This window comes from Ambystoma mexicanum, chromosome 10 (genome assembly GCF_040938575.1).
Source record: "Ambystoma mexicanum isolate Mex_15411 chromosome 10, UKY_AmexF1_1, whole genome shotgun sequence".
Classification (NCBI taxonomy): domain Eukaryota; kingdom Metazoa; phylum Chordata; class Amphibia; order Caudata; family Ambystomatidae; genus Ambystoma; species Ambystoma mexicanum.
This window is the reverse complement of record NC_090932.1, coordinates 1,159,762,982-1,159,790,391: the sequence shown is the minus strand read 5'-3', so window position 1 is coordinate 1,159,790,391 and position 27,410 is coordinate 1,159,762,982. Positions and strand designations below refer to the sequence as shown.

Sequence of the window (27,410 nt, the reverse complement as noted above, 5' to 3'; positions counted from 1 at the left end):
GTGCAGATCCTTACCATTGGTGGGCTGGTTTTGCCATGAGCCTGGTTTTGGGATAAGACGAGGACTCCTGCATCCATTCCAGTAGATCAGCAACAGAGGCAAGTATCCTATGTAGCCATGCAGCTGACTGAAGACCCGTGGACGACTCCTGAAGATGCCTCATGACCTTTCCTGCAACTGCCCCGGTGAAGCCCTGCTAAACTACTGATCTGACCAGGCCACCTGCTGTGCTTTGACCCATGGACTGGTGGGACCAACCAGTCTCTACACCTTCTTGCGCTCCTGCAGTTTTGAGCCTTTGCAATCGTCCCTGGACCATCTGGTGGACTGACCAGCTCTGAATTGGGCGAACGCGTCAGACGAGTCACTGTTTCGCATTTTTGTCCTGAACTTTAATGGCCACCAGCTCTTCCTACAAGTCGCCTTCCTGACAAGTCTTTGCTTCCCAGCATATAGTGATCCTGCACGGAAAAGACTTTGTCATCCGCGACGGAAGATATGCCTGCCTGTGACTGTTGCTGGAACTGGCTTCCTTCTGTCTTGTAGAGTGCTGAAGAGGCCTGTATCGGTGCCTGCTGTGTTACTACTTCAGAAAGGGTTGCACTCAGCTCCTGGACCTAACCGGAATCTTCCTTTCACCTGCAGCTCCTGGGCATCTTCTACTGGATCCAACAGCTGGAAAAATACCTCCAGCGACTCCCAGTCGACTTGCCAAATCACTTGGGAAAATTAGAGTAAGGGTGGTGAGTAATCCCCATACTTGCAGCCATCCGTATTGCCTCTATAATAAACTTTGTGAATAACTGATTTATTCCATTCCTTTGCTTTTTGAACGTTTGGTATAAAGGCTGTTCTAAGAGATAGAAAAAGTAGCTTACTTACATGTAAAATCATTGATGTTTCCTGTAACATTTTTCATACCACAATAACTCTTTCTGCCTTTGTCCCCTCCCCTAGAAGGAACTTTGTCTTTTGTGCACAGGCCCCATTCAACATAGGGACTGGGCTTCTAAAGTTAGGGTCTTCATTCTTATGAGCTGGATTTCCTTACTGAACAATTATGTACCTTCATTTCAGGTGTTTAAGTGAATTGTATGCATTTCTACAAACCAAAGGTGACTGTATATATGTTTTATAACTCTAACTCAGTGTTGTGTGATAGTATTACCTGCTTGATTCATTATTTGCTAGATTCTTTCCGATCCTGATGATTGGCCTTATTGCTTTACTTTTCTTGCTCAGTTAATCTAATTTCTTTTAAGGGCACTGGTCAGCCCATAAGCCTGTCAGTGCAGGGGGAACCCTGTCCCATTTGTGAGATTCATTTGTTGTTTTGATGTAGCACACAACCTTACAGTGAAGTGTTGCAAGGGTACTTTGTAGTCCTTTTTCTGTTTTATGTTTCTAACATTTCTGTTACTTTAACAATGTGTTCAAGACGGGCTGGTGGTAGTGGATATATTGTGTGTAGGGGGTTGGGTAGGAAAGCAAAGCTGCAGAAAGAAAATCTTTCCTAAGATAGTCCAGTGACCCCTTGGGCCAAGACTTTATGAAGCGGGCCACCGTCTTGGAATTAGTCGGCCTGCCATGGCCATCTTTACTGTATATATTTATATAGCTCTGGAGCCCACAAGCATCAGGAACCATGACCGCTATAACAAAGCGGCCATTTTGAATGCCGCTCCAATGCAGAATGGTGTTCGAAATCAAAGCTGGAGAATTGTATACAGAAAATAGGTCTCATCCAGGTAAGCCAATATGAAACAAACACTGCATTCATTAACCCTAAACACAATCAAATATAAACATCATAGTGAGCACTATACTAAGGGAAGCATACAGCTCCCTTACTTTTTGCAGATGCTACCCCTCTCCAGATTAGTGAAGAAGACTGTCTAGGAGAAAACGAAATACAGTTAACAAAAGGGTGAGTAATGTTCAGGATTCTGAGACTAAACTGGCTGTCAATCTCCCCTGATTAGCAAGTATCTAACTCTTGATCATAAATATGACCATCAGCTGCAGGTCAAGCATATTACAGAACTGTACCTATTTATGTTACAGATGTAAACAAACTGCAATTAGTACAATATCTACCCTTAAATCAAGTAACATATCTCCTCCTGATGATCCACATTCATAATTGTGGTGAAACACTTATAGAGGACTACAGAGGACCACATGAGGACTATATCAAATATCAAAATTCATTTGAGATGAACAAACGGAGCAATACATCAAAATCCATGTGAGAGGAAAGCTTAACAAAAACGGTTTGAGGACTATATAAAAACAATAAAAGGCCTCCAGAATGAAAGAGCAAATCAAGAGAAGTCCCACTGATTTAAACTGTGAAAAACAATATCTAACAACTTTGAGGATTATCAAAAAGACGCCTTTATATGAAACACTTGTATACTACAAGTATGATTTTCAATACTTGGATGCAACAAAGGACTCTATAAAACCTTTTTGGGACTATAAAAGAGGACTACAGAGGATTACATGAGGACTGCATCAAACTACAAAAAAGTTTGAAATTTGAGAATTGCTTTGAATTATTAAATTCTACTTGCATAATTCTTTCAAACCAGGCGCAGAATAATTACCCCATCTTGCACCTTTCTCTTTGTTATGTTGATTTAATCCGCACAAAGCTGCCATTTGCATGGTGTCCAGGCGCTCACGTGGCTCTGTAAGTAATAGGTAGGGTTGGTTAGTAGGGGAGAGAGGAGTAGGATGGAGGTTGTGCTCATCTGTTGATGCATGCAGAACCAGGTGAAACTGGTGTCTGTGCCTGGGTGCTTTGTTCAGTGCACTGGGCTTGTGTCCAGAAGGGTGGCATCCATTGTCTGGGTTGCTTGTTGTCTGCAGGTATTGGGTTTGTAGTACAATTATTTTATTTATTCATTTATTTATTTGGATTTGTAGAGCGCACTGCTGCCCGCAGGCATCCAGGTGCTATATCAGAATTTAAGATGGGCTAGATTAAGGGTTACAAAGAAGCCGCCCAGTGAAAAACTTGTTTACATTGCAGAGTCAAGGGTTACATGGTATCGCAGAAACAGGTTTATACAGTCAGACAAAGAGGTTTGTTTTGATGGCCTTGCGAAATGCCGATTGGGACTCAATAAGCCTGATGTGGGGAGGTAGGGCGTTCCAGAGTGTGGGGGCCACTGTCGGGCAGCTGGAGCCTCCTGCACGGGCCTTGCGTATTCTCGGAACAGATAACAGGTTGGAGTAGAGGGATCTGGATGGTCTAAGCGGGGTGGGTTTAGTGATCCTTCGTGCCAGATAAGGTGGGGAAAGGTCGTGTAGACACTTGTGGGTCAGGGAGATGGCTTTAAAGATGATCCTTTCCTTGACTGGGAGCCAGTGGACATGTTAAGCTCTGAGATGTTCTCTCCGCAAGAGTCCGGTGGCGGCTCTAAGCGCATTGTTTTGTACAGTTTGCAGCTTGGCCACATTCTTGGCAGATGTGCCTATGAACAGAGCGTTACAGTAATCAAGCCTAGAGCCAATTATGGCCCTTGCAATGGTGACAGTTTTGTTGGGACAGGAAGGGTCTTACTGAGTTGATGAGTTTAAAATGGTAGGCGGAGGTGGAGGCGATGGCGCTAACCTGCTTGTTCATGGTCAAATCAGGTTCAAGGTAGACACCTAGAGTTTTGATGGATGGTGACACGGTGATAGGAATATTGTCAAAGGTGAAAGATGAGTATTGGTTATCCAATTTGCTCAATGTGGAGGGGGAGCCAACCAGCAGGAGCTTGGTTTTCTCATGGTTGAGGCATAACCAGTTTTCTGCCATCCAAGATTGGATTGTTGTGTAGATGGAGTTCAAAGTGTTCTGGTCGGACAGATAGTCGCCTGAGAGGGGTTTGAGTACCTGGGTATCATCTGCATAGTTCGTATATGAGATGCCCAGGGAGTCCCGGATTTTAAACAGTGGTCTTGTGAAGAGGTTGTAGAGAGTGGGGGCCGTGCATGAGCCTTGCGGGACCCCGCACTTGAGGGTGCTGGGGTCAGCGCATGAAGAGTCAGAGAAGACTTTCATTGCTCTGTCTTTTAGGAAAGAGTCCATCCATTTGAACGCCTTATCAGAGAAGTTGGCTACTGAGGAGAGGTGTTGGCAAAGGGTTTTGTGGTCGAGCAGATTGAAGGCTGCCGACCGATCCAAGAACACCTCTCTAAGGTCATCAATCTGGTTTTTGAGGTCAAGGAGGGCCGTTTCGGTCCCGTGATGTGGCCTGAGCCCTGATTGTCTGAGTCCTAGGAGGTGGTTGTCTTCTAGGAAATTCTGTATTTGCAGGTAGGCTGCTTTATCCAGAATTTTTAATAGGAAGGGTACGGTGGTGATGGGCCTGTAATTACCTGGGATGGAGGGGTCAAGGGAAGGCTTTTTAAGGAGCGGACGAACCCACGCTTCCTTCAGTCCTACTGGGACGTAGCCAGAGCGGAAAGAGGCATTGATGAATGCAGTGATGATGGGGGCTAGGGAGGGGACACAGTCCTTGATGACTTAGTGCTGGTCAGGCATCGTCTTTGCAATTGGAAGGTTTGATGGAACAGAGGAGTGTGATGACCTCTGTTTCACTCATGTCTTTTTAAAGTCGAACACAGGGCAGTGGCTGGAGTCGGTTACCTTGACTGCTGGCGACCAGTTTGGTGAGCTCCCGTTGGTTGGCAAGGATTTTGGCCTGTAGGGTTTCCAATTTATTTAGCATGGCGGACTGGATGGAGTTGCACCAGGATTCGTCCTTCACAATAGGTGATGGAGGGGAGGAGGGGGTCTCGAGCTGTCTGAAAATGGCAAAGATTTCTCAACTTGCAGATTTAGCGTTGGCTATCCTTGTATTGAAGGAGTTGGCTTTGGCATTGGTGATGGCACTTTTGTACCGTTTAGAAATATATTTAAAGACGCTTCTAGTAGCCTCAGTGAGGTTGTTGACCCAGGTGGTGAGAGCAGCCCTTTTCCTTCCCACGCATTTGTAAGGGGTCCTGGGTGAACAAGGCATTAGAATGTTTAATTTTTTGGGCTTTTTTGAGGGTGAGAGGTGCCACTAAGTCAACGGCCTGGGTGATGACCCTCTTGAAGTCGTTGGCAAGGAGTTCAGGGTCTTTAGAGCATGGGAGTAGCAGAGCGGGCACCATAAGGGGCTGGGAACAGTTTCGAGCTGCGGACGAGTGCTGCTGCAAGAGGGATGGTGGGTGTTTGAGTGCCTTTAGAGGTGATAATGTTAAAAGTAATACAGTGATGATCAGACCATGGTAGGGGGTGATCGTAGGGAGGCTGAGAGAACAGTTGTGGTGGGCAACCCAGTCGAGGGTGCGGCCTTTAATGTGAGTGGGGCTGGAGATGGTTTGGGAGAACCCTAGGGTGGATAGGGCTTTGTTGAGGGCTTTTGCATGTGTGTCTTTAGGGTCATTGAGGCCTAGATTGAGGTCCCCCAAGAGCAGGATTTTGGATGTTTTTTTAGGTTATCTGAAAGGGAGTGGGTTAGAGCATCTTGGAAGATGCTTGATGGGCCAGGAGGTCGGTAGACAAGGTGGAAAGCAAGGGTGCAGTTGTGGAAGGGTTTGAGTAGAAGGTACTCTAAACTCTGTCAAGATTCCTCTGAATTGTCCTAATGGAAAGGGATTATTTGCTGATGATGGCTACCCCACCTCCTCTGTGGGAGGAGCGGTCCTGTCTGTAGATGGTGTACCCACTAGGGATGGCTAGGGTGGGTCCAGATTAATCAGTTAACCAAGTTTCGCTAAGGAAGAGTAGGTCCAGCTTGTTGCTGCTGATCAGGTCATGTATATCTAGAGCATGAGCAGGCAAGGAACGGGCGTTGATGAGGGCACATTTTGGGTGGACATTGGGTAGGGGGGAGGGAGTGATGGAGGAGGGGGTGGAGGGATCTCTGCGGGGCAGGGCTGCCGACAGTTTAATATTGAAACTGTCAGCACGTTGAAGTGGAGGACATGAGGCAGATAAAGGCACAATAGCAGTGGTGGCAGTAACAATACGGGGCAACACTACATCAGGTAAAGTAATTTGCTTTTCATCACAGTGCAGTGGGGCAGGTAGAGGCACAGTAGCAGTGGTGGCAATATCAAAATACGGCAACATTACACAAGGTATAGTATTAGAGAGGGGTGTGTGGTTGGCATGTTTTTGGCAGGTTGTTTCGCTAGCTCTCTGGCCATGTGTAGTACGAGAGAGTTGTGGGGATGTGGAAAAGAGAATCAGGGGTGGTAATTTAGTTTCTGGTAATCTCTGGGTGGAGTAGTTTTATTCTTGGTTCTTCGTTCTGTATTTTCCTGTTTGTTTTGGCTGCCCGTGTATCGTTAGTAGAGGCGCGCGCGCCTGTTTATCTCTGTGAGTTGAATAGCCAGGTTTTTAGTTGTTTCCTTAATGTTGGGTGGACTTCCGTCATTCTTATTTCCTTCAGTATCTAGTTCCATACTTTGGCTATTGGATAGGAGAAGCCAGTTCCACCAAATGTCCTTTTCTTGTAGTGTCTTGTTTCTATATGGAGGTTGTTGCTCAATCTTAAGTTCATAGTATCATCACGATCGGGACTTGCAGATCGCCACCGTGAGAAAACCCTTTAAGCCCCCCTTTCACTTTGTGTCAGGAAGAAAACTGGGCCGCAGTGACGCGGTTAGCAATGGGGGGAGTGCTCCTGGAGAGACCCCCATATATTCTCTATGGGATCAGTATTCCAGAGCAGGTAGCTTAGCCTTCCCCCCAGAGTCCTTCTCACCCCACTTCCCAGCCTTGCTAATTGTATTTTTAAACCATTCCCCCATCAACAATATTTGTATTTTGCCGTGCATGCCAAGATCCTGTTTTTGTAAGCCTACCATCGGTGTCTGTCAGGTTCTATGGTTGGCACAAATTGTTTAGCAATGCAGAGGCAGAACTATGCAATGCTTAATGTATGAGGCAAAGGGTTTTGAAAACCATCTTCTGCTTGGCAGACAGCCAATGGAGGCTGATGTGCAGAGCCCGGCGCCCATTTCTGTGAAGTAGAACTGGCTAATAATGTAAGTCATAGGAAAGCGTTTTGGAGTCAAGAGTAGTAAAGCGTGTTAATATGATCTAGAGGTGGGGGATGAATAGGTTCCAGTGTGAGCGGGGAGCTTATTCATCTCAACCGGAAGATCATATTATGAGTTGTTTCCCTAAAACCTGAGTGTTTGTTTGCTCTGTGAAGTATTGTTAGCTTTCCTGTTTCAGAAAAGATGCACTAGAAGTGGGGATAGGGCTAGGTTTTGTGAACACAATGCGGGCTGGTTTGGACAAAAGCCAAAGTAATAGCTGATCTACAAAACATACATTCCCCCCAAAAAAGCAATCATGTAAAAAGTCAAAAAAATATGTAAAAAAGTGTATTCAAAGTCTGAAAGCACAAAACAAAGAGTGGGCTTCTTGATCCAATAGCTTTTCTAGCGGCACATACACTAAGGTGGACCATGAGGTGAAGGGTGTCCGCACAGCCCCTAAGCGCCTCTTGCAGTTGAGATTTTAAATCCTTAGTATAACTTGATGCTCAAATCCATCTGCTTGACTTCACTTCTTTCTAAGCTGCTCACACCACGGTCACTCTGAATGTAGGATCTTGAGCAATCAGAAGCTCCCTCTAATCTGGGTTTGCAGAGCTCTTTTTTTCCCAAATTAAAGGTGCCTGGTCCATGATGTTTACCAATTCATGTGGAATTATTAGCAAGATGGACAATTTGTAAACCTTGTGGACATAAATTGGTGCTGGCACCTTAGCAAAAACATGGAAATCCCTGAAAATGATGTGTTTACAAAATATATCCGATCTGATTGGTTCCATAGTCTTCTGACTCCTTTTCGCTAACATTTGCCTTCTCCTCTGTTTTAGTGGATGAGGACGATGAGTATGAGTGTGTCAGTGTTCTAAACTCTCATACACAGGACGTAAAGCATGTCATCTGGAATCCGCAGCAGGAGGTAAGGTGTGCAACAAGAAAATTGAGACATGGGCATCACTTCAAGTGCAAGTCCCTTAGCCAAGCCTGAATCCTGGTCTCAACGATGCACTTACACTTGTGCTGGGTAGAAAAGGCCAAAATGATTGCCAGGATTTATTTTCTTGGCCCTCTTCATGGCTTGAAATGATGACTGGGGGCTTAAGTCACTGTTCACAGTGAGGCCTAGAGGATTCCCTATTAAAGAAGATTTAAAAAAATGCCTTGGGCTAGGATGATTCAATAAAAGGGAGCAAGATTCTATGGTAAGATAGCCTGTAAGGTATCACAGTGAGATAAGCACTCACTTCCGAGATCTTTGTGTAACCTGCTGTCACCGTTTTAAATCCATATCGGAAAAAACACAACCCTTCAGCCTTCCGAGGCAGATCAATGTAGTATCATTAGATTTACATGCATAAGTTGCATGAATAGTGGCCATGGCACCCTCGTCCTATCCCAAGAACGTGTCTGTTGTCTAAGTGTGGCTAATAGACTGCAAATAAACCTATGCCTTGAACTTTTCCATCTAAATCTTTCTAATAGTCCAACGCCAGGTAGTGCAAAGGATTCCCCCAGATGGTTTCTGCCTCTACATATCCCACCTGTAGCCCCTGATTTTGTTTTTCCTGGCCTGGGTGAGCACAGTATTATAAATACTCCACGCCAGGAACAGACCCCACTGACACCACACCACCATCCCGGACCAGCTGCTCTGGTGAGGCGCTGAGCGACCTACAAATAAAACTGATGTCATTTCAGGAGATGGGCCACAATACTGAGTTCCAGTTCTAAATAAGGCACAGTACACCGGAGGGGAGTTTTGGTGCCCATGTGTGCTTTTATATAAAATAAACTGCAATCCTTAGACATATCAAATGCCTTTAACACAACCTGCCCCCATCCATTTATTCATTTCATGTTTGATGCGTTAATATAGGTAAGAGATACCCATTGCTCAAACCGCTATGCATGTTAACCTTAAGCATGTTATAAATTACTTCACCCTAGGCATCCATTTTATTGCATTTTCCATTACTTTCCACATGTACTTTTCCATTGCAACACTTGGAATAACCCTGGCAGCTGCACAGTCGTATTGGTCAGTCCTAGACAAAGTCAGTGAAGTACAGTACCTTTTAATGTTGCCATCACTGCTGTCTTGTACCCCTCCACTCAAACCCCTGCTCTGCCGCGGGAGGCTGTAACAGGACAACTTGCTGTGAATTCCTCCCAGGACTTTGGGAACCCCCTATGTTTCTGTTAGGGCTTTGGGAGCCCTTATGCTTCTGCTAGGGCTTTGGGAGCCCCTCTTCTCCTTTCAGGGCTTTGGGAGCCTTTGCTGCTCCCTACTAACATGGGATCATTTTACTCCTTGGCAGGGTTTGTTTTTGTTTATTTTTTGGTTGTGGCTCTGCCAGCCCTAAATGTTTCCTTGTTGCTTATGGTCCCAGCCTGTCTGCTAGCAGTGCAGCAGTTAACATTTTTTTTTCTTTTCCTCCATGGCGGTTCCGTAAACGGGAAGAGTCTTTGTTGGACTCCACCCAGGCCCACCTACCAGCGTGGTATCTTATCCCCAGCGGCGCACATCGCGTTGAGCCCCAAGCGCTTGGGACTTTGCGACTGGGGCTCCAGGTAAGTGCTGCTCTCCTTCTCTCACCTTCTGGCCCCGGGGAGAGCGGATGCCGCGCAGGCCCCCCAGCGGTGCTGGCACTCTTGCTGGTGCCGCCGGGGTCTTCTTTTCTTCACCGCCCGGCCCGCCTGGCCACAGGGCGGGCAGGCTATCCCTGGCTGGTTCTTGTATTCTCCCATGTGAGTCCAGTCCATGTCTCTATTGGTTGGCAGGGGAGACCTGCCGTTGTCCTTCAGCCTCAAGGTTGCATGTGTGAACTTTAAAGATGGAAATGGTGTGAGCATCGAAAGTAATATCCCGATTTTGCCTACAGAAGGCAATATAGAGGCGCGTTTTGTGGTTTTTGCTTTAAAGAATAGAGAGGAATTGATCAAGATAGTAGAGGGCTTAAATCTGCGTCGCCTCTTGATGCCATTCCATTGCATTTATTCAAATTGGCGCCAATGGATTTTTAGGATACACTGGCCACAGCAGTTAATTCATCCCTGATGTGAGGCCAAATTCCCCTTAAATTAAAAGAAGCCCTGGTTATACCATTATTAAAAAAACCTACCCTGGACACCTCGGTCCTGGCAAACTATCGGCCTATTTCACTCTTAACCTTCCTCATGAAGGTTTTAGAAGCAGTGGTGACCCCTCAACTGAGAACGTTTCTGGAAGGTCAAAATATTTTAGATGGCTGCCAAATGGGTTTTCGTCCCCTGATGGGAACCGAATCAGTCTTGGTATCGGTGCTTGACGATCTTACCATGATCAGGGACGAGGGCGGTACGGCAGGCCTTATTCTTTTGGACCTGTCGGCCGCTTTCAATACTATTGATCATGGGATCCTGATAGCAAGGCTAGAGGAGGCAGGGTTCTCTGGGGCAGTGTTGGACTGGTTTTGTGCCTTTTTGACCTCACGCTCTCAAATAGTCTCGCTTTACCCTTATTGCTCGCTCCCAGTAGCGGTTACTTGCGAAGCCCCGCAGGGCTCAGCCCTACCCCCCTTACTTTTCAACTTTTATATCCACCCCCTGATGGTTCTTATCCATTCATTTGGCTTTAGGGTCTTTTCTTATGCAGATGATACACATATTCTGTTTAGATTGGACTCGAAGCAGGCAGATGTGAGGGATAGGCCAACAAACTGCTTGGAAGCAGTTCAGGTTTGGATGGAATCAAATTGGCTCAAGCTGAACCGCGCGACGACGTAGATCCTGAACTCTGGTCCGCCAGAGGCAGCCGGGGGATGGACCAACGACTCCTGGCTGACGTCGCTGGGCCCTTTACCAAAACCTGCTAAAACAGTTAGTAACCTAGGGATTAAGATACCGGAATACCTGTGCATGGAGGTCCAGGTTAATACAGTATGCGGATCTGAGTTTGTCAGACTCGGAAGAAAGTTCTTCCTTTTCTTCCCGATAAATTCCACGCACAGATAGTGGCAGCATGTGCAAATGGAAGTATCGACTACTGTAATGCCATCTACTTGGCACAGCCATCCTTTCTCATCCAGCACCTGCCGGTGTTACAAAATGCAGTAGTGCGCTTGGTTACACATATTCCGGTTGGAGTAGGAGTAACGAGGGCCCGGAAATGTCTTCACTGGCTGCCGATCGAAGCCCGGGTCAAATTTAAAGCTTTGTGCATCATGCACCGGGCCCTAAACTGCAAAAAATGTCTGGCCATCCAGGAGAAATTGTATAGATACATCCTGGCCGTTCCTTGAGATCTTCAAATGCAGCTTTTCTGCATATACCTAAATACAGGAAAGAGCGGCTGGGTGGCCGGGCTTTTTCAGTCGCGAGGCCCAAGCTTTGGAATTCTTTGCCCCTTTGTTTAAGGACCACTGAGGACTTCCTGTCTTTCAAACAAAACCTTAAAACATTTCTCTTTATGTAGACCCATTTCTCATCCGGTTGTGACTCCTCTGCACCTTTTCGGTTGATGTTTGCTTTAAGCGCCATGATGCCTTTGGTGAAAGTGCGCTATACATGTAGCTGATTGATTGATTGATGGTGGGGAACATGGTACAGTCTGGTAAGTCAGTCTATGTAAAACACATACACATTTAATAAAAGCTTTAAACAAACTCCTAATGTGTCTTGTCTTTATTTATTTGTATACTTCTCCTATATGTATAACTCCCTAGCCAAGAGAGCCCATATGGGCCGGGGGTTACACACCTTGTTGGGGAGAATGTTCATTTCTGGGCTAATTCCCTTCAACCTTAGAGACCCCCAGCTCTTTTGCTGGACTTGAAGCTTGAGATTCTTTCCTCCTGTGTGAGTGGGACCTTTTTCTCACTCTTTCATGTATTTTTCCTGACTAGGATTTTTGTGTTTTACTGTTTTATGGAGTCTGACAAACTCCGTAGGCATCTGCTTTTTGCATGGTGACACACAGCACCTTAGGTGCAGTGCCACTAAGAAGTCTGTCAGACTTCTCTGAAAGTTTAATTACATTTTCTTGGTGAATTACTGTTCCCAGGAATAGTAAGATGAACCCTGTCTTACCTTTCTCTTTGTGGGACCAGCACACACCGCCCTACGTGGTGTGCTGGGGGCGGTTACTTAGTAATTCCCTATCCCACTTCTCATGTATCACTTTGTGTTAAACTAACTTACTTTAAATGGCTGGTGGCAGTGGTTTACTTTTTACTACCAGTGTGCATTTTTACTGCAGGCTGAATCCTCAGCTCCGGTGCAGCACCCATGGGTGACATTTTCCCAAAATAGCCCCGTCTTCTATTTTTGCCATTTTCTGTGTGTTAGTTCCTTCTTGACTTTTACTCTGTTAATTGAAACCGGTTTGAGCCCTTTGTGTGTTTTGCCTTTGGTGGGCTTCATTCCTGAAGCCTGCCCAGGCTCCAGTGTGTCTGGAAAGGCAGGAAGTGAGGGAGGGTCCCAAAACTTCCTTGTCCTTTGTTTCTAGGTGTGCCTGAGTGAATCCAGTCCTGATTGGCCGCACCCTGCTGTGTGATTGACATCATAGGCTGTGAATGAATGGGAAATCACATAAAAAGCAAGGTTTTTGGGACTAGAGGCAGAGTCGACCGCTGGAGAGGAACATTCGAAGAAGACGTGATGAGACACCAGCAGCACCCTCCTGGACCGCAAAGTGCCCGTTGAAGCCATGCAGCTGTGCTGACCCCGTTTTTCATATTGACTGGGACGATCCGTACGGAACGAATTTGTGGAACCAACTAGCCTCAAGACAAGCTTCCATTTGGCCCAACCCCCAACTTGTCCAAATCCATCCAAATCTCTGTGGGCATCAAGAGGACCCTATCAAAGCAGTACATCTTGATCCAGAGTCCCCTCACCAGAGTCCAAGACCGAGGGAGCAAGCTTCTTCCAACCAGAGTTTTCGTTCTTCACAGATGCTGAGGAAAAGGCGCCAAAACACAGAAGTGCCGCTGAAACTAAGGAAATCCATTGCTGGCGAGCCCCTCTCCTGAGTACTGCTGCAGGAGCCCGCCAGACGTCCTCCCTTTCGTCACCACGGCCAAGGTCCAGGAACAAGGGTCTGCCAAGCTATAGTAAGGAGGAATCCAGCTGGAACATTTTTCTTCAAATCAAAGGTACTGTGGGGCTTGGGGTTTTCACCTTTTAGCCATATGCTGTGCTTCTTGTCTTGCAAAGTACTTTTTAGAGTTGCTCTCAACTCACCTGCACTGGCCTAACAGCTTGTGCTCCCTACAAAGTAGCTCACTTTATGTAAGAAGAAGTGTATCAGAACTATTGACTTTGTCCATTGACTTTGGCTGTCCTGGCTCACTAAAGGCACTCCTCTGAACCTACTGGTTTTGACAGTACTTGTTCCCTCATAGGTTATAAGTGTAGACACTATTAATGCTGGGATAAAAGTGTACCTGCCTCTCTTTAGAAGATTGTAATTGTTTTACAAACTGTTGAAAGCATGTTCTAAATCTTATTCTAACCTTTCCTTCCTTTAATAACTCCATAACTGAATTGGTAACTGAAATAAGTGCAATACTGACCTTTACCTGAAGTTACTCTGTGTGTTGGAACATGTGTTTGCATAAGAAAAGTCTTTACCAACTTTTATTGTCTTTTTCTAAGAACTGAATCCCAACTTTGAATGTTACTAGTAGATAACGCTTTTTAAACAATGCTTATTTAAACCTTGTGTATATTATAAATACATATTTATATAGAACTTTAAGTGTGTAAGTGTTACTTGGCTACTTGTACTTGGTGATTTCAATTGTAAAGCTCTACAGCTCACATTACCCCTCTTAAGATAAGCCTGGCTGCTCAGTCACACTACCAACTTGTGTAATACTGGCCTATTTTGAAAGGTGGGTTACCTAATACCAAGCAGATAAGTCTTGTGTAGTCCTCACCAGTTGGACTGCACTAATTCTTAACTAACACAACTCTTCCCCATAAAAGAAGCTCCTCAATTTAGGCACACTTGACTATCTATAATTAACCTGCAAGTCACAGGTTCGAATCCCAGTAGGGGCATTCATTCTCTTTCTTTCAAGGTCAATACAAACAAAATAAATCACTAAGTTGGGTGCACTCTTCCCCCAACCCAACTTACTTTCCTGTTCTACCCACAATATTTCTCTAAACCTTAAACCACAGCACCCACTGCGGTCACAGCGTTTCTCTGGCATTTATGTCCACCGCTGGCCCTCGCAGTCATTGGCATGTTACCATATATTTTCGTAATATAACATGACATTTTTTACTTGGCATCAAGGTTAAAGCAAATATAAGATAGATGTAGGCTGGTCTAGCCACGTAATAACACTTATCATGTTTGCTTTAGCCTTGATGTAGCATCAAGGGTAAAGCAAAAGGGAATGCCATGCCCCCAGCCATCCCCACCGGGTGAGGGCTGCTGGGGATATGGCATGGCCCACCTCTAAATTTAGCAGCCCTGTTTACCCCTTCACACGCACGTATAACATTTTCGCTCACACATTCATACATAATAAACTCCTTGCATGCACACACAAAAACAACCACACCAACATACATATACACATTGCAATTACCTGCTTGCACCCTCACCACCACAGAGGACTGGGTGGCCCGCCCCAACGTGGACACGCTGACAGCTATTAGTGAACATGGCCACATTGGGTAGAGAAGAAAAGGGCCATCCGATTTTCAGATGTCCCTCCCCACCTCAACATGGACACTGTTAAGATGCTGGGTGTGGTTGTCTTAAAAAGCATAGCAACCTTTACACATTTGTGTACACGCATTTGGTCAATTGACTGTTTTGTAGGATAGACGCCGAGAGTGACTAGAGCACCAAAGGGTTAAACTGAGTAACGGCCCAAGAAATCGTGTGACTCTTGCGATGAGTGACATTGGCATGAGCAGTGAAGCATTGTGTAATGAAATTACTTATGGTTGGCTAAGGCCACAGGCCTTTGTTAAATTGGGTTCTGCGTGATCGTAGCTAAACAAATTTCTACTACAGCACCCATATACAGCATCTTTGGAGGAGACATGTAGGGCTGGCAGAGCCCCAGTTTTTTTAAATCAGCCCTCTATAGCTGCTGGTATTGATCAGACTTCCTCTTTGAGTGTCCTGATAGTCCCTCAAGTACCACCACTAACTTCTGAAGTTGATTTATCTAATAATACATATTAATTCCTCGATGAGCTCTTCCTCAAGTTCTATAGGGATCCATTGAGGATTTGATGAATACAATCGAAAAGGACGTGGCTGCTGAGAATTCTGAATCCACATATTCTGCATACGTGATCTACTATCCTAAGCCTAGTAGGAGGATAAGCAATAATCCAGCTTTCGTGGACTATGTAGTGGAATCTGGTTCAACACTGTTTTCCCAGATCGTTACTTTTCTTTCTTTTTTTTTTTTTTACAAACTTTTAGATTCGTTTTCTTCAAGGTTGGGGCTGTCACTTCTGAATAAAACTGTCAAGCTGGTGTTTGGTTCTGCTAATACACATCAGAGTATGCCTAGTGCAAAAAGATTTCTTCAAATCTAACATGTAAGCATGCTCAGGAAACAATGAAATTCATGGATGTCAGAACCTCTGACTGCGAACAAACAAATGATTGATTGATCAAAAAGCAAGTGATGCAACTGGATCTGCTACATATTTGGAAATAAATTAGAATTTTTTAAATAGAAATGCTACTCTCCTCAAGCATCTCTTGGCCCAGTGGCAACATAATGATATTTACGATCACCGATTCAAGGGTAGCCAATGGGTGGGTGGGATTCTGCGCTTGACCTGAGCACTGCTGCCTCAAGAAGCACACTTCATTTACAGCTTTTGAGGCTGGACCACCACAATTCGCCAAAACTTAAGCAAATTAGAGGATGTTTGTTCCACTTCACTACACCCCTAGATAGCTTGCGAGCTCCCACTTCACCCTTTGAATGACTCAAGTCGAGCGCCGCTCTTATTTTTGCGAGTGGGGCTGAGACATTTTCCCTGCCTTTAGCTGAGCCAAGAACCTGAGTGTCCTTCGCTGTACCCGAGTCCGGGTGTCTTTTGGCCTGCCTTTCTTCTCTGCATCCATGTCCTGAGTTGCACAGCTGGTGCTCCTCACTCAGCTTAGACTGAGCGTCGTAACCTGTGTACCTCGCCACACTCAAATGTGCATCTTTCCTGAGCATTTTAACGCCACTCTTCTCTCTGCTGAGACTTAAGGTTGTCTGGTCTTTTTTTGTAGAAGAAACACCCAAACAAGACCAGCATTCAAAATCGCTTCAAACTAAATCTGCTATTTTAGCAGCCTCCTCCACGAAACCAAGCCAAGCTGCCTCGGTTCTTATTTGCACTGTTTTGCTTGTTTTGAATGCGTTTTACCATTTTTCTCATTCTTCTGGTTCTTGCTAGTTTCTCATTGGGCCCATATAGGTAAAACTGTTCTGTGATCAGATGAGGTTTAGAAGTTGGAATTATATGTACATTGTTTTCAATGTTAAGTCTGTGCCATGGTAAAATAACTGGGTTTTATTTTGCACTTTTCTGGCAGTTGTTGGCCTCAGCCAGTTATGATGACACTGTGAAGCTATATCGGGAGGAAGAGGATGATTGGGTCTGTTGTGCCACTCTGGAGGGCCATGAGTCCACAGTCTGGAGCCTAGCATTTGACAAAACTGGAGAACAGTTGGCGTCCTGTAGTGATGACCGAACAGTACGCATCTGGCGACAGTACAAACCCGGCAATGAGCAGGGTAAGAGAATGTCGAGTGGACAGAAGAGAAGGCACCGGGTGGGGTTGTGTGTGTGGGTGGGTGTGTGTCTGTCTGGGTGTGGCTGTTGCCTTCTGTGTGATAAAATCCTAAAGCCTGTCCTCCTCCTCACTGCTGATTTTTATTTGCTTTCTAGGGGTGGCTTGTAGTGGATCTGACCCCACCTGGAAGTGCATCTGCACCCTATCCGGTTTCCACAACAGGACTGTATACGACATATCATGGTGAGAACAGCAACTCTTGATCCCTAGGTTTGTCTGCCCTCTCAGGAATCCTTCCATAAGAAATGGTGTCACAGGCAGCTGCCTCGACACTGGAGCAGATGATGGGCCGATTATACTCCCAACGTCCACAGGCAATAGGGCTCTCCCTTTGAGACTAGGCCTTGTGTCGGAAAATGCTCTCTCCTCTTTTGGTTTGTAAATTGACTTGTGTCAATGATAAACATGTAGGGAGAGTGATACATTCACTCAAGAAAGAACATGATGTAAAAATGCAAAGTTATGGTTTTCAAGACCCCCCAATCTTCCTTTCATGAGGCAACATGCTCTACCAGAGCCAGCGAGTGTTAATGAGACAATGTGGCAACATCCTTTCTAGCACAACCATGTGGTATTGAGTCAACATCCTCTCTACAAGAGCCTGTGGGTGTTGATGTGGCAATGGTCACTCTACTAGAACCCCTCTCTGTTCATGAGGCAACCCCCCCCCCCCGCCAGGCGGTTTATGAGGTAACATCTTCTATAACAGAGCTCACTGGTGTTTGCAGCAATTCCTCCAGGACTTTTACCCTAGGTGTTCGTGAGGCAACATCCTCTTTACCATAGGTCCTGCTCATTCATGAGTTGATGTCCTCTTTGACAAAACCATGGGATGTTCATGAGTTCACATTTTCTTTAAACCCTAAGAGTCCTCGATTCAACTTTATAACCACAAAAGACCCTGGGTTCTCATATGTATACTTCAGCTTTCCCAAGGGTGAATTGATGCTTTCTCTGTTGAAGCCCTAACTTTTCATGAGTCGGTATCTTTCATCCCAAAGTACTGGCACAGCACATTTAAGCTGACTGCATGTAGATGCTGCAGGCGTTTCAATGACCATAACACCACCACTGAAAATATCATTCCGAACCTAGTACCTGCCTCTCAAAGCGATCTGTACCCATACAATACACATCTGTCCCACGGGGTCACATTGTAGAATCCTGGGCCCTTTTTACATCGGATGGGATGATCCTGTTTACAGTACCACAAAACAAGAGTCCAAAGGTGGGTAGTAATTCCAAATACATATTGTGTACACATTTGTGCATGTGCACACAATATTACATAACAGAATTTATAAGATTAAAATTAAGTAAACTAGTTCTGTACATCTGGAAGGATAGCACAGGCATTGAGATGTAGAAAAGAAACAACTAAACAATCTGTCTCCCAGAGAGGAAAGGGCTTCAGTTTGCTCTGTTCAGGATTTTAAAGGTACCCGTTGCTTTCAGGAAGGGGCATTTCCGCTCCTGCCTCTTGGAGGGAGGTTGCATTCCTGATAGTTTAATAGTCCTGTCAATTAGAAATCGTATTCCCACATTGCTAGCCCCTTCCCAGGAATCCACATCTTAATGTGCTTGGAGTTCTAGAGGAAGCTTGTTTTGAAAGACAATCTATTTCAGCAATGCCCAAAATCTTTTAACAGCCTGTTTCTGGGCGAAGGGACTGCCTTAGGAGTTTCCCCTGGTTACCACAGATGGCCTCAGTCCTATCATCCGAGTTTAATTAGGAGTACTCTGGGATGAAGAACAGGAACAAAGCATTTAAAATACTTCCAGACTGGAAAAATAGAACGCTTGTAGATTGGAGGTTTTCCCAATGGGAAAGGTACATACTTACATACTTAAATATATATATATATATTTATATATATATATATTTCTGAGGCTTGTGGAATCTGCTTAGATCACATGCTGTGCATAGGCCGACATCTAGTGGAAGCTGCAGAGTATTAGTTTGTTTTTCGAAACTCGAAAATGGGTGTCGACACAGGGCGTGCCAGTCATACTATCCCTAGTGTGACGTCCACTGTACCCATGATCCCTCACGCATCTAGGACCCTCAGATTGTTTTTTTCCGCCATACTTGTCGGAAGCATTCCGTGGAGTTCCCTGGCTTTTAGCCATAATTTTGCAAATAGTATAATCTTTCCCAGTTTCTTCCATTCCCACGTCGAGTCACAGAATTTTGAAGCTCGACGCCGGCCTGGAGAAGAAAACAACCGTCGAGAGCTGCACAACCGACTTTGGGCCTCGGAAGGCCTCTGGCCTCGGCCCGTGTCTTGGAAGGCCTCTGGCCTCGGCCCTTCAAGTAGGGAGAGTGGGGGGTGGTACATACTCTACACTCACATATATTTATATATATATTCCTACACACACTAGCCCGCTGCCACAGCGTGCATATGGAGGGTACCCCTTTCCAATTTTGCCCCAAGTGCAACCGCAAGTACCCTTGGGTTGACACACGCCACCTGTAACCTCTGCTTGCCGAGGGACCACCCCGAGGCGAACTGCAGAGCGTGTAGCCGGTTCAAGACTAAGACTCTAAAGGACCGTTCGACCAGACATTGGGCCCACCACGCCAGGCAACGAGAGGCCATGGAAGAAGAGGGCACCTTCAGTGATGGCAGCGACGCCGTACTATCGAACGGCGAGGGCAACGTGGCGTCGAAAGACAGCCAAGCGAAAGCCCCCGACCTCGGAAGGTTGTCCGGTAGGGCAGCTATGGGGAGCACACCCGGCGACACGAGCGCTACCCACACCACTTCCACTAAACACTCGAAGTCCAACCGAGACTCGACGCGCGTGTCGAGTTCTCGGAAAGAGGCACACAAATAACGGTCCACCGAATCGGTGTCCTCTGGGTGTTCTCGGCCAAGATCGCCGCATGACACCAGGCAACCATCCACTGTTGCCAAGAGTGCCTCACTCACCAAAGTTATGGAGGTACGATCGTCGGAAGACGAAGCCGACCTCCATCCCTAGGCTGCACTCCAGGAGTCAGCGTCAGCAGACCGCTCGACGGCTGCTCCCGTATCCCGATGTCCTCACTCTAAGGAAAGGGACTCTACCCCCGAATCTCTGCGCCAGACATTGAAAAGCTCTGAGAAGGTGAAAACGCCAGGGAAGCACTCTTCCACTCATCGGGAGGGGGGAAAACAGCAGTAGAAAACATCTCAGCCTTCTTCTGCACCTCTGCTACATAAAGACAGTGATAGGTCTTCTGATAAACAGCTAGCCAAGACCCCTGCACAAGCCCATAGGTCCAGTCAGGTCACAGCAGGGAAACCCTCCCAGGAAAGGGTAATCCCCAGCTCCAAAGAATGGTCCAGTGAGGATATAGACAGAGTTATGTCTAGAATGTCATCCCTAGCAGACTTCTATGCCAAGAACTCAGATCACTTCCTCTCCTATACCCCTGACGGGGCTACTCCCACAGGGTCTAGGGACCCGCAACCCCCTGGTAAGAAACCTCGAGTTGAGGCACCAACGCAAAGTCGGTCTTCTGACCCTTTCTACGTACAGCCATACACTCAGTATATAGTCCACTACAATATGAGGATCCAGAATTGGTAACGTTGGACGACCAAACTGGGGTGGACTACTATAGGGATGACGATGACCAAGAGGAGGAGGAAGATGACCCAAAAGTCTACAGAATAGACTCCCTGGTAGGCAAAGAACCTCAGGTTACCAACTCTCCAGTCGACAGCCAACCTCTCCTAAATGAGGTTTTGTCTAGAGCGGCAGAACACTTCCGCATAGACACTCAGGGAGCACAGGAGGAGAGGGACTTTGCAGAGGAACTAGTAGGAGAAAAGAAACCCATTGCCCAGGTCATCCTTATTCTCAAGTCTATACAAAGGAGAATTGATCCTTCCCTTCTCAATCCTAACCTCACCAGGGCGGTAAACCCCAGAATCGAAAAATTGTTCAGGGCAGCCCAATCAGACCCGCTTTACATAAAGGGGCAACTGAAACCTGACTCCCGGGTAGTGACTAATACCAGGAAGAGGGCGGAACGCCCCTATCTTCGTCTGAGGCTCCCCCTGACAAAGAGAGCAAAAAGATCTTCGGGTTGGGAAGGAAGGTAGCCTCCACTTCCGCCTACCAGGCAAGGATTGCCAACTCCACCACTCTGCTGGCTAGTTACAACTGCCACCAGTGGGAGCAAGTTGCTGCACTTATCGACTCTGCACCGGAACCTTTAAAGGGCCAGTTGGCACAGGTTGCGTCGGAGGGGAGAGCCGTGTCCGGTTGCATCCTTAAGGCAACCTTTGATGCTGCGGATAACGCTGGCAGGCTAATAGCAGAGAGCACTGTCATTAAGAGGCATGCTTGGTTAAGACAGTCAGGGTTTAAACCCGAGACACAAGCATCCTTAATCGACATGCCGGTGGAACCTAATTTACTGTTTGGCAAGGCGGTAGAGGACGCATTAAAAAATGCCAAAGATGAGTATGAGACTCTGAAATCCCTGGGACAGTTGACCAACAAACCCCCTAATCAAAGAGGGAATGGCAATTTTCGTCACCCACGCGGTCAAAATTCACAAAGAGGCTCCAACTATTCTCAGGGGCAGGGTACATCATGGGGTAACAACCAGCAGTCTACCCAAAGTTACAACAGGGGAAACAAGAGGGGCCGTGGTAAGGGAAGAGGCAGCCGCAGCAGAGTCGGCATGCCTCCCGCAAAACAGTGACCCTGAGATCAGGGTCCCTCCCCACGCATCTCCAGTAGGGGGGCGCATTACCAACTTCACCCAAGCTTGGGAAGGGATCACATCAGACAGATGGGTGCTGTCCACAGTGTCCGCAGGATACTGCATAGAATTGCTCGAGCGTCCCCGAAACCACCCCCATGACAAAAAGTACATTCCGTGGAGCACCAGAAGATCCTCCTCGAGGAGATCGTCAATCTTCTAGAAAAGGACTCGATCAAACTTGTCCCGGGCAAACGGGTAAACAAGGGTATTTATTCAACTTACTTCCTTGTGCCAAAAAAGATCTGACAATGCGCCCAGTTTTAGACTTGCGCCCTGCAAACAAGTATGTCAAGCCCCAAAGGTTTTGCATGACTACTCTCCAAGAAGTAATCCCCCTCCTAAAAAAGGGGTATTACGTGGCAACATTGGACATGAAAGATGCCTATTTTCATTTTTCCATGTTCCCAGCACACAGAAGATTCTTGCGCTTCAAGGTGGACAGTCAGCCCTACCAGTTCAAGGTGCTGCCCTTCGATATAGCCTCAGCTCCAAGGGTATTCACCAAGGTTCTGGTGGTGGTGGCGGCACACCTACGCAGGGAGGCAATCCCAGTGTACCCTTACCTGGACGACTGGCTCATCACAGGGGAGACCCCAGTAATTGGCAGTTCAAACGTTCAAAGAACGATCGACCTACTCTTCGAATTGGGTTTCGCCATAAACGAGAAAAAAATCAAGCCTGGTGCCAAGCACCTCCAAACAGTTCCTAGGAGCTGTACTAAACACTCAAGAGGGGTTGGCCTTTCCATCGGAGAAAAGAATTCGGAATCTACTACTGCAAATTCCTCTATATCTGCCCGGTCGCCAGATAACGGTGCGCAAAGTGATGCGTTTGCTAGGCATGATGGCGTCATGTATTTACCTGGTCCCCCACGCGCGCCTGCACATGCGTCCCATGCAAGAATGGTTGGCGAGTCAGGCAAGTGGTCAGTGGGATGATCTAGTGGTCATTTCGCCAACACTGGTACAAAGTCTTCACTGGTGGACAAGATGGAACCTGTCAAAGGGGAAACCCTTTTACGGTCCAGAAGTACAGTCTGTAGTCACTACAGATGCATCCCTGTCAGGGTGAGGACAACACCTCCTTCACCACACAGCTCAGGGTCTCTGGTCTCACACAGTGGCCAAGAATCGTATCAATCTGCTAGAGCTTCTGGCAGTATTCAGAGCGCTTTGGGCGTTCGAGCCCCACCTGTTGAACCTGTCAGTGCAGATCTTAACAGACAGCACGACAGGGATGTTCTACCTAAACAAGCAGGGAAGGACTCGTTCGCCAAATCTGTCCAAGCTTGCCCAGAATATTTGGATATGGGCACTCAGACGGAACATTTACCTGTCATCTCAACATGTTCCAGGGGAATCGCAATTCACTAGCAGACGCCTTGAGCAGAGATCCTCTCGCAAGAGAACACAAGTGGTCTCTACACAGTTGTAGAAGACATCTTCTCACAGTGGGGTTTCCCCACTATAGACCTATTCACCACAAGCGAAAACAGACAATGCCCAGACTTCGCATCCAGGTTTGCCCAACCAGGCTCCAAGGGGAACACCCTGTGGACGAACTGGTCAGGGATGTTTGCTTACGCTTTTCCACCAACTCCTCTAATGAGGAAGGTGGTCAACAAGATGCACAGGGAATCGATGGCGCTCATTTTAGTTGCTCCCATGTGGGCGAGACAACCGTGGTTCCCACACCTGCGCAGGCTAGCAGCGTGCAAACCCATCAGACTCCCGTGCTGGTACAACCTACTATCCCAGCACCAAGGTCAAACAGTGCATCCTCAACCGAGCTCAATGAACTTGGCAGCATGGCTCCTGAAGTCAGAGTTTGGACACCTCAATTTACCACAAAGGTGCATGGACATCCTAAAGGAATCTAGGAAGCCAAACACTAGGCACTGTTATTTTGACAAATGGAAAAGATGTGTTATCTGGTGACAGAATAAGCAAATCAACCCAGTTGATTGCACTCCTTCCACTATTGTCACCTACATGCTCCACCTGCTGGATGCAGTGTTGGTATTTAATTCACTAAAGGTACACCTGGCAGCACTGTCGGCATACACCACCTCCCATAACAAGGTATTGTGGTGGAAAGTACCAGTGGTTAAAGCCTTCATGGAAGGGGTAAAGAGACTCCACCCTCCAATTTCTAACCCACCACCAGGATGGGACCTTAATGTGGTGCTGGCTAAACTCATGGCCCCCCCCATTCGAGCCCATGCATAAAAGCAGTCTCAAACACCTGACTTATAAAACTGCCTTCTTAGTAGCCATTAGATCCATAGGAAGGGTCAGTGAAATTCAGGCTCTCAGAGCAGGATCCTTTCTTTACTGTTCATAAAGATAAACTGGTTTTACGAACACACCCTAAGTTTTCACCTAAGTTTATTTCTAAATTCCATATTAACCAGTCCATTCAGCTTCCGGCTTTCTTCCAAGAACCCCAAAGCTCTGCTGAGGTGAAACTACACACCCTAGATGTGCGTAGGGCGGTCCTATACTATGTAGACAAGACCAGGCCGCTTAGGAAAACAGACCAACTGTTTGTCTCCGTAGCTACAGGCAGAGAGGGAGATCGCGTCTCTAAAGGTGCCATCTCTAAGTGGATTATGAATTGTATACAGCTTTGTTACTCCCTTTCTGAAAAAACTCTGCCTTTCACGCCAAGAGCCCACTCTACAAGAGGCATTGGGGCCACTCTGGCTTGCATTGCAAATGTACCCCTTGACACCATTTGCAAAGCAGCTACTTGGAGCTCTATTCACACTTTTATACCCAGCACTACTGGATTGACACTCATTCCAAGACCGATACTCAGGTGGGACAAGCGGTTCTAAGACATTTATTTGCTCATGACCCTTCTCACATCCCACCTCCTTCTTCTAACACTGCTCGCTAATCTATGCACAGCATGTGATCTAAGCAGATTCCACAAGCCTCAGAAGGGATACATTACTCACCGTAATCGTATTTCTGATGCTTGTATCTGCTTAGATTCACATGCGACCCACCCTTCCTCCCCTCTGAGAGAAGGCGCATGGATGCTTGTAGTCTTATCTTTCTATCTTTATGCTTGGATAATCGGTACTCGCGCTACTCCTCATGGTACCTCATGTCAGAAAAAATACAATCTGAGGGTCCTAGACGTGTGAGGGATCATGGGTACAGTGGATGTCACACTAGGGATAGGATTACTGGCACGCCCTGTGTCGACGGCCATTTTCGAGTTTCAAAAAACAAACTGTAATACTCTGCAGCTTCCACTAGATTGTGTGTGTGTGTGTGATTGTGTGTGTGTGAGTGTGTGTGTGTGTGTGTGTGTGTGTGTGTGTGATTGTGTGTGTGTGTTTTTTCTCGTATTCTCTCTCTCTCCTGTTTTCTGTTTACAAAACATATATTCAAATGCACTACTAAACTGCTCACAGCAGACAAGGGGGCTCTTGGAATCTGTAGAATGAATGCGCTCTCTCCTAAATTCCCACATCTCAAGTTTGGTGCAGCAACTGAAACAGTAGTCGGCCAGGGCTAAGACAGAAACAAGGGAGAAGTGCCAGCTAGAGGCATCGATATTTGAAGCAGGTGATTGGGGTGGGCATGGGTTATCATCATCTATAGGGTTCTAAGTTTCAAAATTACAGTATCTGGTGTTCTGAGGCAAGTTGGCCCAAAGGTACCACACTGCTGCCAGATGAGCTTGTTATGTGCAGCAGAATGGGCCTAGACACAAGGACCACGGTCTTCAGAAACTGATAAATTAAGTTTTGTGGCATCTTCTTGCAATTCTTTTGTCTCGGAGGTTAGTGGTGTTTTCTATTTTGCACACACAGGTGTCACCTGACGGGAGCCCTAGCAACAGCGGCTGGTGATGATGCCATTCGAGTATTTGAGGAAGACCCTGGCTCGGACCCCCAGCAGCCCACCTTCTCGTTAATGGGCCACGTGCCTAGAGCCCACTCCCAGGATGTGAACTGCGTAGTGTGGCATCCGAAGGAAGCAGGACTACTCGCCTCCTGCAGTGATGATGGTGACATGGCATTCTGGCGTTACCAGCGACCTGAATAAGCAAAACCTTGAACACTGACCTGGTTTCCACTGCTCCTTATTCCATCCAGAGACGACATTGCTGACCCTAAAGACGCCAAAGCTGCCCAGCAAACTGGCACTCCTGGCTGACAGAAACTGAACCTTTGTCCGAAGTTGTAAGAGAGCTGAGCAGTGATATTATGTTGTGTTTAAGTGGGTTGTCAAATTGAACATTCATTTTTGCAATGGGAAGAGTTTTCTTTTACATTCGGCACTTCATATTCGGTCTGGTTAATGAGCGCGTGAGCTCTATCCTGTCTTTACCTATGCTAGCATGAATTAAACGGATGACCTACTCCATGCAGGAATTGACCTTGTTGTGTAATCAACATATCCAATTTAAGGTTAGAGCACGTACACGCTCATTCCTAGTCACATGAAACAACAAAGTGCAGTGTGTATATTTTTGGTAATCCGTCGTCCTCTGACTTGCAGCTTTTGGACCGGACATCACTGGCAGGTTGCCTGGAAAGCAGCTGGAGGCTGAGCATTAGATTTGCACTTTGTAAGCCAATGGGTAGTATCGGAGTACACTTACACACTCCCCTGTTTGGGGTGGGGGAGAGTGTCTTGGCTCTGACAAAGAAGGGATGTTTTGCAGGACCTAGTTCCAGCCTCCCTTCTCCTGCTCAAAGAAAGCTTAAGGAGAGCCATCCTCCTAGCGACACCACCCCCTGAATTGTAACCCTCGAATAACAATGGCAGATGAACACTGTCCTTCATCCCCCATCATAACCATGTCAACTAATCCCTATAGCCGACCTGCCTCTGTCTTCCCTCCACACACTCCAGAATGTCAGCTTTTGGCTACCTCATACACAAATAAAATGTCATCTAGTTCCTGGTCGTCACCTCTGCACTTCAGCAGGCTCACTAATGGCTAACACAGCTAATTCAAGCAGCATTCCTGCCCCCCCCCTAAAACCCACCCCTCGAAATGCCAAATTAAAGAGTGGTGGCAGACAAAGTCCCTGTAGGTAACCTCCACCCTTTATTAGTTGAATAAAATGCAGGCAATCCTTGCAGCTGCACTCACCTCCTCCCACCAATGGCAGATGGTGCCCACTAACGTTCTTGTGGTCTATATATACCATTCCTCCACTAAATAAATGGCATGTGATCACTGTGGCCGCCTCCCCGTTTCACATTCAACTGTTGGAAGCCTTCGCCCACTAAAGTTAATGTTCCTGCAGTCACACATCTGTCACATGAAAAGTGTACAGTCCTAAGTCTGACATGCCTCACCATCCCCTCTGTTGAATATTAAATAGCGTATGATTAGCTGGCTTCCCTGGAAACAGTAAGTTGAGTGTACAAACCACAGAAGGCATCGGATAGGTGCTCAGAACGCTAAAGACACATTTTTACATGCTACGTTTGGTATCCAGTTATGTCGAAAACATTTTTTCTAATGACAAATATGTCTAAAACATTTTACCGAAAAAAACTTTTTCGAATGTATTTTTTAATTTGCATGTTTTTTGTTTGTTTCGCGAGTGAAAAAGGGTTAAAACAAAAGGGGAGAGGGGTCGGGGGGGGGTGAACCCTCCCCCATTGCAAACATTGCCATTCGAAAAAATGTCATTCGAAATAGTCACTAGGAACCGCTACATTTACATTAACCCAATGCAACTTTATCAACTAAATCCTTCAAATATTAAGGTCCCATCATGGCCCTACCATTCTTCTC

The 27,410-nt window shown here is 46.5% G+C and overlaps 1 protein-coding gene across 3 annotated transcripts in view; it reads left to right on the top strand.

Annotated features, from left to right (window-relative positions):
• CIAO1 (cytosolic iron-sulfur assembly component 1) overlaps nt 1–26,028 on the top strand; it is a 180,234-nt gene extending 154,206 nt beyond the window's left edge. For all 3 annotated transcript variants that reach the window (XM_069619091.1, XM_069619092.1, XM_069619093.1), the window contains exons 5-8: nt 7,884–7,972; nt 16,607–16,808; nt 16,963–17,050; nt 25,465–26,028. In XM_069619091.1, coding sequence (XP_069475192.1) covers nt 7,884–7,972; nt 16,607–16,808; nt 16,963–17,050; nt 25,465–25,699 — 614 coding nt within the window. In that variant the 3' untranslated portion in view covers nt 25,700–26,028. The remainder of the gene's footprint in view (nt 1–7,883; nt 7,973–16,606; nt 16,809–16,962; nt 17,051–25,464) is intronic.
• Nucleotides 26,029–27,410: the final 1,382 nt, after the last annotated feature.